Source organism: Girardinichthys multiradiatus, chromosome 23, assembly GCF_021462225.1.
Source record: "Girardinichthys multiradiatus isolate DD_20200921_A chromosome 23, DD_fGirMul_XY1, whole genome shotgun sequence".
Taxonomy (NCBI): Eukaryota; Metazoa; Chordata; class Actinopteri; order Cyprinodontiformes; family Goodeidae; genus Girardinichthys; species Girardinichthys multiradiatus.
In genome coordinates this window covers 26,604,271-26,617,205 of record NC_061815.1, presented here as the reverse complement: position 1 = coordinate 26,617,205, position 12,935 = coordinate 26,604,271, and the positions used below count along the sequence as shown (strand labels likewise).

The 12,935-nt window shown below is 41.2% G+C and overlaps 2 protein-coding genes across 28 annotated transcripts in view; both read right to left on the bottom strand.

Moving 5' to 3' along the window:
- The window catches only part of LOC124860211 (protocadherin gamma-C5-like), a 295,710-nt gene that overhangs the window by 134,243 nt on the left and 148,532 nt on the right, over positions 1-12,935 (bottom strand). The window contains exon 2 of one of the 27 annotated variants that reach the window (XM_047353277.1): positions 9,128-9,859. The exons of 24 other annotated variants lie outside the window; for them this stretch is intronic. In XM_047353277.1, coding sequence (XP_047209233.1) covers positions 9,128-9,859 — 732 coding nt within the window. Of the gene's footprint in view, positions 1-6,075; positions 8,635-9,127; positions 11,674-12,935 lie in introns of those variants that run through there. 2 more of the 27 variants (XM_047353276.1, XM_047353278.1) reach the window with 2 other exon arrangements.
- LOC124860730 (protocadherin gamma-A11-like) lies at positions 2,315-5,994 on the bottom strand. The gene has a single exon (XM_047354264.1). The coding sequence runs from the start codon at positions 4,784-4,786 to the stop codon at positions 2,315-2,317; it is 2,472 nt and encodes an 823-aa protein (XP_047210220.1). The 5' UTR covers positions 4,787-5,994.

Sequence of the window (12,935 nt, the reverse complement as noted above, 5' to 3'; positions counted from 1 at the left end):
TGTTTATTTTTTTAATTTGCTCATAGTCGAATGATCGAACTGCTTGAATAAGACCAGTTTCTGGATTTATTGTTATGTAACTGGACATGGGGCTACCATGCAACTCAGTATCAATAAGCAGGTAAGAGACTCGGGCATTCTGTCCTGAATCAACATCATGCGCTTTTAGAGAAAATACAGACAAACCCGGGGAGTTATTTTCCATTATATTAGCTTCATAAAAATCCTTTTCAAATACGGGGGCATTATCATTTACATCTGATACCCTAAGAGTTATTGTTTTGTTCGTAGAAAGCGGTGGAGTTCCTTCATCCACAGCCGTAAAAGTAATGTTATATTCGGGGTTACGCTCTCTGTCCAGAGCACCGTTTGTAACAAGAGTGTAATAATTCTTAAGCGATGACTGGATTGCGAACGGGATATTGACATTAACGGAGCAGTCCACCTTACCATTTTTGCCTGAATCTAAATCCTTAACGTTTATGATAGCGACAGTGGTTCCACCAGGAGAATCCTCAGGGATGGTATTAGAAAACGAGGTAAGTGTAATTAAAGGTGCATTGTCATTCACATCTGTTACTTCAATTATAACATTTGTGGATGTGCTGTGTCCGCCTTGATCCTTTGCTTGAACCCCAATTTCATACAGCTTATTATGTTCATAATCAATCTTACCGTTAACAGTTAAATCGCCGCTGTTTTCATCCAGATGGAAAAGCTCAGCAATACTACTGGACATGTGATTAAAATGGTATGTAATGTGTCCATATTTCCCTTCATCTGCATCCGTTGCGCTCAAACTCACAACTAATGATCCTTCTGGAATGTTTTCTTTGACAGACGCTTTGAAATTTAGTTGCGTAAAAACGGGGGCATTGTCATTTGTGTCTAGAACAGTTACATGTATTTTTAGACTCCCTGATCGCTGTGGTTCACCCCCATCAACAGCAGAGAGTGTTAGAAGCAGCTTTCCCTCTTTTTCTCGATCTAAAGAATCAGAGAGATATAGCTGTGCATATTTATGGCCATTCGGACTGGAGAGTACTTTAATATTAAAATTAGTCGTTGGATGCAATGCATAGCCGTGTAAACCGTTGATGCCGACATCTAGATCTGTGGCGCTGACTTGTAATATTTCTGTTCCTGTAGGAGCTGATTCCGGGACGTCTACATGCATTTCCTTCTCGTGAAATGTGGGCGCATTGTCATTAATATCTAGTACTTCAACTACAACGCTATGCAGCTGCATTGGATTTGTCAGAATCATTTCAAAAGTCATGCTACAGGGCGATGTCTGCCCACAGAGCTGCTCTCTGTCTATCCTATTACCCACGACCAGATTTCCTTTGTCTACATCCAGCTTAATGTACTCGCTGCTATCACCGCTAACAATTTTTGCACCACCTGATTTCAATCTCTTAGCCTCGACACCCAAGTCCTCAGCTACATTTCCCACATATGAGCCCTTTCTCATTTCCTCTGGAACAGAGTAGCGGATCTGGCAAACTGCAGACTCAATGAAAAAAACAAGGATGAAGGCCTGTACTTGCCATTTAAAAGCGTCTTCCGTGCTGATAAAATGCATATTCCTGAAAGAACACATCCAAATCCAAACAAATCTCCGTCCAAAATCCGAATAATCGTCCAGTATGATTTATGCTTTCTACAGGATCCAACCGTGCTGCGTCAATGAGTGCAGAAATCATAGATGAAAATGAAGAGCGAACATACTGCCCACCGCTGTACACTGAGTCAGGCAATGGAGATGTAGCTGCTTTTCAAAACCTTTATATTTGCTATGAAGACTAACAGCGGCCCCCAGAGTCTAAGATGAAAATAGTGTGTCAATAAAAAGATGAACGTTCAAAGAGCGTTTATCTGCGAATTAGTACTGCATGATTTCTCCAAACCTTGCAAGCCTATATGATCAACAATAATAGGATTTCACCATCCGAATGTAACATATATTGCAGCAGACAGATTTAATAAAAAATAATAATAAGAAAAAACAACCTCGCTCTGAACTTTAAGAAAATGCTGAAATTCAAGTATATTTTAATCAAAACAGACATGCACAGGATCCACATACAAAACAAGCATTCGTAGTTTAGAAATACGAAATCAGAAAGAATTTAAAATGTGAATTAAAGAGTACCACTCGATACTGCTACATCATTGTACAATACTTTAAGAAGTAAAATAAATAACACCCTTTATTAAATTAACTTAAAGAACATTAAAAATATATATTTTTGATTTACATTAATAAACTTAACTGGAACATGAAAGAAATACATATAAACAAAAAAAAGGCTCAAAACCAAAATTGGATCATTGGTTTAGGATAACTAACCTCTAGAGGAGAGTCAGGTTCATCCAGGATGTTCTTCTCACTCTGTATTCGCTGCATCGTCCCTGTAGAACTGGGATCCATTATCAACACGTTCTGACCACCAGCTCCTCCGAACTTATTGTCACTCTTTCTGGAGTCAGTCGTCCTGCACACTTCGTAGTTGTACACATGTGGCAGAGTCCCTGTTCCCAAAGTGTCTGAGTAACGTGGAGGATAATATGGAATCACAGGGAGGCTGGAGTGATACAGGATGCGGGACTGTCTCCATCTGTAGATCTTCACTGATATAATAACCACTAAACACGTGATGAAGAGGAAGGAGACCACAGCCAGAGCCAACACTAAGTAAAAAGTCAGGTTGTCATTGTACTCCTTATCGTGTGGAAAGTCAGTGAACTCCGACAGCACTTCAGGGAAGCTGTCCGCCACCGCCACGTTAACAATGACTGTAGCTGAACGAGAGGGCTGCCCGTTGTCCTCCACTATAACAGTCAGTCTCTGTTTCACAGCATCTTTATCAGTCACCTGGCGGATAGTTCTTATTTCTCCATTCTGTAAGCCCACTTCAAACAGCGCCCTGTCTGTGGCTTTCTGCAGTTTATAGGAGAGCCAGGCGTTCTGTCCAGAGTCCACATCAACAGCCACCACTTTAGTCACCAGGTAGCCCACATCTGCTGAACGAGGCACCATTTCAGCCACCACAGAACCACCAGTCTGGACTGGATACAGAACCTGAGGGGGGTTATCGTTCTGATCCTGGATCAGGATTTTCACAGTCACGTTGCTGCTGAGTGGAGGAGAGCCTCCATCTTGAGCTCTGACGATGAGCTGCAATTCTTTAAGCTTTTCATAATCAAATGAACGAACCGCATGCAAAACACCAGTTTCGGAATTTATGGACACATAATCAGACACTCGATTACCATTTACGTCTGTGTCTTCTACAAAATATGAAACTCTTGCGTTTTGATTCCAGTCAGAATCTCTTGCACTGACAACGGTGATCGGTATCCCCGGTGAGCTATTTTCTGTAATGTAAGCAGAGTATACGTTTTTATCAAACAACGGCATGTTATCATTTATGTCAGAGACGCTCATCCGTAATGTGACAGAGCTGGAAAGAGGAGGGGAACCTGAGTCCGTTGCTGTTATAGTAATTTTATATTCAGAATTCAACTCTCTATCGAAATGCTCATTTGTCACTAAATTATAGTAGCTGGTGAGTGATGACTCGATTTTAAAAGGCAGCGTTTTTTCTATTGTACATCTTATTTGTCCATTTTTTTCGGAATCATTGTCTTTTATGTTTATCACAGCTACTGTTGTCCCGGGAGGGGCATCCTCTGACACAGTGTTTGAAAATGACATTATATTAATATTTGGAACATTGTCATTTACGTCACTAATATCAATTATAACTTTACTTGTCCCAGTCAAACCTCCTCTATCCCTTGCCTCCAGACGGAGCTCATGTTTATTCTGTTTTTCATAATCTAAATCTCCAGCCACGGATATGACCCCCGTTTTTCCATCGATAGTAAAAGTATCGACTGCGCTGCCTTTTATTTTTGAAAAGCTGAAAATGACCTCCCCGTTGCTGCCAAGGTCCGCATCAGTAGCGTTAACTGTTGCAATGTAAGTCCCTTTTGGTGAATTTTCCTCAACGGCGGCTCTATAAACTGACTGATTAAATAAAGGAGCATTATCATTTGCATCTAAAATTATTACATTTATGCTAACGGTTCCAGATCTCTGTGGGTTCCCGCCGTCCACAGCTATTACCTTTAAAGCGAGGCTGGGGAGTTCCTCTCTGTCCAAAGGCTTCTGGAGAACCAATTCAGCGTATTTACTTCCGTCTGGATTTGTATACACTTTAAGAATAAAATGATTATTAGGAGAGAGGACGTAATTTTGCAATCCATTCTGTCCAACATCAGTATCTACGGCACTCTCAATGGGAAATTTTGCTCCGATTGTAGCAGATTCGCTCGTTTCAAACTGAATGTGTTTATTCGGAAAGAATGGGACGTTGTCGTTTATGTCTAAAATTTCAATTGCCACACGATGAAGTTCGATCGGATTTTCTAAAATAATTTCGAAGCTGAGGCTGCACGGCGTCACATCTCCACAAAGCTGCTCTCGATCTATTCTCTCTTTCACGACAAGAATCCCTTTGTCTGTCTTCAGCTCCATGTACTGGTTATTTTCTCCGCTGACAATACGGGCACGGCCCGACCGGAGCCTGTTCAAATCCAGCCCGAGGTCTTGTGCTAAATTGCCGACAATGGAAGCAATTTTCATCTCCTCGGGGATTGAATATCGAATTTGTCCAGTCACCTGATGGCGGATGGAATTGAGGAAAAGGAGAAATCCTACACACCATCGTGAAATCCAAAACAATCGCCATATAAAATTTGCAAAACCGAATTCCATCTAGATGTCCTTATACGTCCACACAAATGGAAAAAATAGTACTTATACTACCTTTAGAAGCACTATGAGAAACTGAAGGATTTCCTCGCATACAACAGAGAGCTCTGAAGCAAAATAACTCCTTTCTTCTTCCCAAGGAACATCTATTGCCGCTGTAGATCAAGTAGGCGTGAAGCAGCGGAAGGATGGCTGCTAATAGTACTCTCCTTCCGCTAACCTACAGCGTCTCTTAGAGTACAAAACCTGAACTTCCTCACTATAGGAGTCCTCCACTGCTTAGAATGTTTGGAATAAAATACACATATTTCAGATGTTCATGTGATCATTTATTTTCTCCTGCAAAGTGGAAGTGAATTGGACGGGAAACCACACAGGAAATACAAAGCAAACTCATGGGTCCAGATCAGGCAGTGGATAAATTCCGTGATTTGAGATTATGTACACCATGGCAAATGATAAAGTACATAAGGAAATAAATATAGAATAAATGATAAGTTGTCCATATTGCACAAAGAACAAACGCATTAGCGCAGTAGCGTAAAACAAAAAGAGCAATCCGCTTTAAAAATTGGGTAAAAGGCTACTGTTTATATAAAATGTAACTGGAAAGTCTTTAGTATGAATAAACCAGCTAAAAGACCTTCAGCAGAGTAGAGTAATATTTCAAAAAAGTTAATATGTGATGATCACTATACTAATTTGATCGTTATACCGTGTTAAATGTTGCATACGTTGCTTCAAACTGAATGTTTGCTTTACTTTTAAAATACCGAGGATAGATGGAGAAAACGCCGCGATATTAGGACAAATTCCCAAAAGGCAAAACAAAACTCAGCACTACAAAATAGGGACAGCGTGGCTGTCTATCGGCGAGTCATGGGAAACAAGAGCACACTAAAACTTGGTGACATAATCTCATATATAGTCAAACGAAAAGTGCCCTAAAGAAAAATAATTCACTACATACCCAGGAAAAAAAACAAAAACAAAACTCAAGCCTCGTTATTCTCCCCGTGAGTAACAGCTGCTGGAAAAAAATTTATAACCTGTACCACAATATAACAAAAAAAAAAAAACAGTAGATTACAAAACATCAATCTTGGACTGCCAATAATAGCTCCAATTATGAGTTAAACCTTTAAGATCCAAATAAATGAAAAACATTGATATATGAAAATGGCTTCACTAGACGCATTAGTGAGAGTGAAAATGCCGTAACGTTTTGGGGTCACATACTGCATGTCACTCCAAAATCTTATGAAAAACTACAAAAATCCCATCTAACTCACCTCTAGGGGAGAGTCAGGTTCATCCAGGATGTTCTTCTCACTCTGTATCCGCTGCATCGTCCCTGTAGAACTGGGATCCATTATCAACACGTTCTGACCACCAGCTCCTCCGAACTTATTGTCACTCTTTCTGGAGTCAGTCGTCCTGCACACCTCGTAGTTGTACACATGTGGCAGAGTCCCTGTTCCCAAAGTGTCTGAGTAACGTGGAGGATAATATGGAATCACAGGGAGGCTGGAGTGATACAGGATGCGGGACTGTCTCCATCTGTAGATCTTCACTGATATAATAACCACTAAACACGTGATGAAGAGGAAGGAGACCACAGCCAGAGCCAACACTAAGTAAAAAGTCAGGTTGTCATTGTACTCCTTATCGTGTGGAAAGTCAGTGAACTCCGACAGCACTTCAGGGAAGCTGTCCGCCACCGCCACGTTAACAATGACTGTAGCTGAACGAGAGGGCTGCCCGTTGTCCTCCACTATAACAGTCAGTCTCTGTTTCACAGCATCTTTATCAGTCACCTGACGGATAGTTCTTATTTCTCCATTCTGTAAGCCCACTTCAAACAGCGCCCTGTCTGTGGCTTTCTGCAGTTTATAGGAGAGCCAGGCGTTCTGACCAGAGTCCACATCAACAGCCACCACTTTAGTCACCAGGTAGCCCACATCTGCTGAACGAGGCACCATTTCAGCCACCACAGAACCACCAGTCTGGACTGGGTACAGAACCTGAGGTGGGTTATCGTTCTGATCCTGGATCAGGATTTTCACAGTCACGTTGCTGCTGAGTTGAGGAGAGCCTCCATCCTGCGCTTTTACAATGAAAACTAGCTCTTTCATTTGTTCATAATCAAAGGAGCGCACCGCCAGTACGACTCCAGTTTCTACATTTACAGAAACATATTCAGATATTGGGGATCCAGCAAAAGTTATGTGATCCAGAGTATAGGAAATGCGAGCGTTTTGTTTCTCATCAGGATCCTTAGCTGACAGCGTAAGAACCGAGACACCTGGAGAATTATTTTCTATTATAGAAGCACTGTAAACACTTTGTAAAAAAACTGGAGCATTGTCGTTGACATCGGAAATTTTTAAATTAAAGCTTCTTTTAGCTGAAAGAGGTGGAACTCCGCTGTCAGTTGCAACGACGGTGATAATATATTCCGAAACACTTTCCCGATCTAATACAGAATCTGTTGTCAAAGTATAGTAATTTCTTAGATTCGAGTTGATCTTAAAAGGAGCATTTATTTCAATCTTGCAACTCACCTGCCCATTTTCATATGAATCCAGGTCTTTTACATTAATAATTCCAATTGTTGTTTCAGGAGGAGAATCCTCTGATACGGGACTAGTAAATGACATCACGTTTATGACAGGGGCGTTATCATTTACATCGATTACTTCAATAATCACTTTACTCGAATCAGTCAGACCACCTTGATCCTTAGCATCAACTCTGAGTTCATACTTTTTATCCTTTTCGAAATCTATTGGACCCGAGACAGATAAAACCCCAGAATACGGATCAATGGACAACAACTCAGCAATGTTGCTCTTTGCGTTTGAAACTGAATACGTGATGTGGCCGTTTGTTCCACTGTCTGCGTCTGTAGCATTGACAGTAACAATAAGTGTGCCAGCTGCAGCGTTTTCTGTAACAGCTGCCTTATACACAGACTGGTTAAAAACGGGAGCATTATCATTTACATCTAAAACCTTTATATCTATATTCATAGTACCCGATCTTTGTGGACTGCCACCATCTACTGCCATAAGCCTCAAAGATAAATGCGGCACCTCCTCTCGATCCAGCTGCTTCTGCAGAACCATCTCTGCATATTTACTCCCTTCTGGATTGACATGTTGCTTTAAAATGAAGTTTTCGTTTGGGGTTAAAACATAATTCTGCAAACCATTAACGCCAACATCAGGGTCCTCCGCACTGTCCAGCACAAATCGAGCTCCAAGATTAGCGGACTCACTAATCTCTAACATAACATCTGATTTCTTAAACACCGGACTGTGATCATTGACATCCAAAACTTCAATCGTTACAGGATGTAGCTCCATCGGGTTTTCTAAAATCATTTCGAAGCTGAAACTGCATGAGGCTAAGTCTCTGCAAAGCTGCTCTCTATCTATTCTCTCATTCACTACAAGAATCCCTTTGTCTGCTTTCAGCTCGGTGTACTGGATGCTCTCTCCGGTCACGATACGGGCCCGGCCAGAGCGGAGCCTATTCAGATCCAAACCTAAATCCTGCGCTATATAACCGATAAGAGAGCCCTTCTTCATCTCCTCTGGAATAGAGTAGCGTATATGTCCAGAAACTGTTTCGAATGAAAACAAGAGCAAAAGAGCTTGCATCCACTGAAAGGCGAAAAGGAAACGCCATCTGCAAGAGGATTGCTGGAACGCCATGATTGAAAAATAAAATTCCGAGGACAGACGAAAAAAAAAAAAAAAAAACAAATCGACGAAGAAAGATTGTTTCAATGTTGTTTCAGTATCCGCTGCTTTCAAAGAAATGTATTCTCACTGCAGACAAGGAAAAAAGACGTGCAATGTATCATTTCCCTTAATTTTGCGTTTCTGGTGACTCCGCCACTCTAACATGTATCTGAGCCAACAACACCCACATCAGAGAAGAAAGGAGAAACTGCGCTACATTTTATCTTGTTAAACAGCGTCTCTTAGAGACCAAAATGTGAACACCGATAAGTTGTGTCAGAATAAGCAACTAGAAATGCATGAAGTAAAAAAAAAAAAAAAACATATTTAAAAAATAGTTGCTTGATTGTGATAGTGATGATGATTGTTATGATTATGATGATGATAATAATTATTAAATAAAACACAGTGGAGAAGCCAAATGTTAGCTCTAGGGTATTAAAAAAACGAGTAACACACGCTTGGAGGAAATCAATTTGAGTGAAAGAGGAGCTGTCCCTAATATGGGACTGAAAACAGCAAGAGGCACATTTATGTTATGTTCATTTAGCTAGACAATGCTAAGCTTTCTTTAATAGTAATCAGAGTTGCTCACCTCTAGAGGAGAGTCAGCTTCATCCAGGATGCTCTTCTCACTCTGTACCCGCTGCATCGTCCCTGTAGAACTGGGATCCATTATCAACACGTTCTGACCACCAGCTCCTCCAAACTTACAGTCGCTCCTTCTGGAGTCAGTCGTCCTGCACACCTCGTAGTTGTACACATGTGGCAGAGTCCCTGTTCCCAAAGTGTCTGAGTAACGTGGAGGATAATATGGAATCACAGGGAGGCTGGAGTGATACAGGATGCGGGACTGTCTCCATCTGTAGATCTTCACTGATATAATAACCACTAAACATGTGATGAAGAGGAAGGAGACCACAGCCAGAGCCAACACTAAGTAAAAGGTCAGGTTGTCATTGTACTCCTTATCGTGTGGAAAGTCAGTGAACTCCGACAGCACTTCAGGGAAGCTGTCCGCCACCGCCACGTTAACAATGACTGTAGCTGAACGAGAGGGCTGCCCGTTGTCCTCCACTATAACAGTCAGTCTCTGTTTCACAGCATCTTTATCAGTCACCTGACGGATAGTTCTTATTTCTCCATTCTGTAAGCCCACTTCAAACAGCGCCCTGTCTGTGGCTTTCTGCAGTTTATAGGAGAGCCAGGCGTTCTGACCAGAGTCCACATCAACAGCCACCACTTTAGTCACCAGGTAGCCCACATCTGCTGAACGAGGCACCATTTCAGCCACCACAGAACCACCAGTCTGGACTGGGTACAGAACCTGAGGAGGGTTATCGTTCTGATCCTGGATTAGTAATTTTACTGTGGTGTTGCTGCTGAGTGGAGGAGAGCCTCCGTCCTGCGCTTTGATAACAAAAACTAACTCTTTAATTTGTTCATAATCAAATATGCAAATCGCCTGTACGACTCCACTTCCTACATTTACAGAAACATATTCAGATATTGGAGATCCACCTACATTTTTGTCCTCCAAAATATAAGATATTCGAGCATTTTGGTTCTCATCAGGATCATTGCCATTCAGTGTGAGAACGGACAAACCTGGAGAGTTATTCTCTTTTATAAAGGCAGTGTAAATGCTTTGTGAAAAACTGGGAGCGTTGTCATTCACATCAGACACCTTTAGATTTAAAGTTATGTTTGCTGAGAGAGGGGGACTTCCTCCATCTGTTGCAACAACAGTGATGTTATATTCTGAAACGCTTTCACGATCTAATACAGAATCTGCTACTAAAGTATAATAATTTCTTAGATTAGACTTGATCTTAAAAGGCGAGTTTCCTTCAACTTTACAGCTAACCTGTCCATTATTACCTGAATCAAGGTCTTTTACATTAATAATACCAACAGTTGTTCCAAGAGGGGAGTCCTCGGACACAGCATTAGTGAATGACATCACGCTAATAACAGGGGCGTTATCATTTACATCAATTACTTCAATAATCACTTTACTGGAATCTGTCAACCCGCCTTGATCTTTTGCATCAATTCTGAGTTCAAACTTTTTGTCCTTTTCATAATCAATATCACCGTTTATGTAGATCATGCCACTAGTTTTGTCCATCCTAAATAAGTTATTTAGAGCACTATTGCGATCGGAAAAATGATACGTAACAATGCAATTGGATCCAAAATCTGCGTCACTAGCATTAACAGCTGTAACGTACGTGTCTTTGGGAGCATTTTCGGAAACAGAAGCTGTATATATAGACTGATTAAAAACAGGCGCATTATCGTTAGCATCAAGGACAGCAATATTAATATTTACGGTACCAGATCTCTGAGGCGTCCCTCCATCCACAGCGATAAGTTTTAATGACAGATTTGGGTTTGTCTCTCTGTCTAAAGGCTTCTCAAGCACCATCTCTGCGTATTTCTTTTCATCTGCATTTGAATGTTGTTTAAGAAGGAAATTATCATTATCGCTCAGGAAATATTCTCTCAGTCCATTCACACCCACATCAAGGTCTTCTGCACTAATCAAGGAAAAACGAGCTCCAGTCATAGCCGTTTCACTGATGTCAAAATTAATTTTATCTGTTTCAAAAATGGGTGAATGATCATTTATATCCGTAATCTCGACCGTAATTTGATGCAGCTCCATAGGATTTTCTAAAATCATCTCAAAACTGAAACTACAAGGTATAGTGGCGCCGCAAAGCTGCTCCCTGTCGATTCTCTCCTTCACTACTAAAATCCCTTTGTCTGCCTTCAGCTCGGTGTACTGGATGCTCTCTCCACTCACGAGACGGGCCTGACCAGAACGGAGCCTTTTCAGATCCAAACCAAGGTCCTGTGCGACATTACCGATCAGTGAGCCTTTCTTCATCTCCTCTGGGATCGAATATCTGATATGTCCCGTAACAAAGTGGCAGATGTAACAAAGGAAAACAAAATGCAGGAAAATCTGTCTGAAGCCAACGCGCCATTTTATCCATCCGCTATGTGGTCGTGTTCCAAAAGCCATGACAAAAGACGAAACAAACAAAAAAAATAATAATGTTGTAAAACGATCCAAAAGGGCTTTTGTGGAGGTGAAAGAAAATTGAAAATCTGAAGATACAGTATACAGCTTTTAAATGTTCCCTTGAATTTCTTTCATGAACAGTCTAATGCAATGATGTCAGCACAGATGAAGAAGGTACAGACTTTCCTCTCAGTGGCCACAGTAATAAGGGAGGAGAATGTGATCTAACCTCTGAGAGAACATGCATTGACCTACAGCGTCGCTTAGAGTCCAGAATGAGCATTATCGAGGCAAAGTTAAAATCTGTGTACATGCCTGATTACTCCTTTATTTAAAAAAGACAAAGATCACTTACAAAAATAACTAACCGTAAATCAATACAGGAGGGTTTGTTTTCATTAATTGAAAATGGTACTACTAAACATACATCTTTTGAGTTTGATTTAGTAGAAAAAAGTTTCACTTATAGGCACGTGTGAATGAATTAATACAAACACAAAATCATGTCGTGGAATTCCACAAAATGTGAAACTTGCTTACAAAAACACAAAAGTCTCAGTTAGACAAAGAGAAAAGGCAAAAAAAAAGTGTTAAATACTAGAACGTTACATATTTATATCAAGCTGTACGGCTTAAAGCAAATCCACGTTTTCTCCATGAAAAACTGAAACACTGTCCATGGTGCTAGAAGGAGCTCTGTGGTGCTACTTCAGAAACTGGGTTGATAAAGAAAAACTAAGGACACAATGAAAAGGCTAGTGTCTTACTAACCTCTAGAGGAGAGTCAGGTTCATCCAGGATGTTCTTCTCACTCTGTATTCGCTGCATCGTCCCTGTAGAACTGGGATCCATTATCAACACGTTCTGACCACCAGCTCCTCCAAACTTATTGTCACTCTTTCTGGAGTCAGTCGTCCTGCACACCTCGTAGTTGTACACATGCGGCAGAGTCCCTGTTCCCAAAGTGTCTGAGTAACGTGGAGGATAATATGGAATCACAGGGAGGCTGGAGTGATACAGGATGCGGGACTGTCTCCATCTGTAGATCTTCACTGATATAATAACCACTAAACACGTGATGAAGAGGAATGAGACCACAGCCAGAGCCAACACTAAGTAAAAAGTCAGGTTATCATTGTACTCCTTATCGTGTGGAAAGTCAGTGAACTCCGACAGCACTTCAGGAAAGCTGTCCGCCACCGCCACGTTAACAATGACTGTAGCTGAACGAGAGGGCTGCCCGTTGTCCTCCACTATAACAGTCAGTCTCTGTTTCACAGCATCTTTATCAGTCACCTGACGGATAGTTCTTATTTCTCCATTCTGTAAGCCCACTTCAAACAGCGCCCTGTCTGTGGCTTTCTGCAGT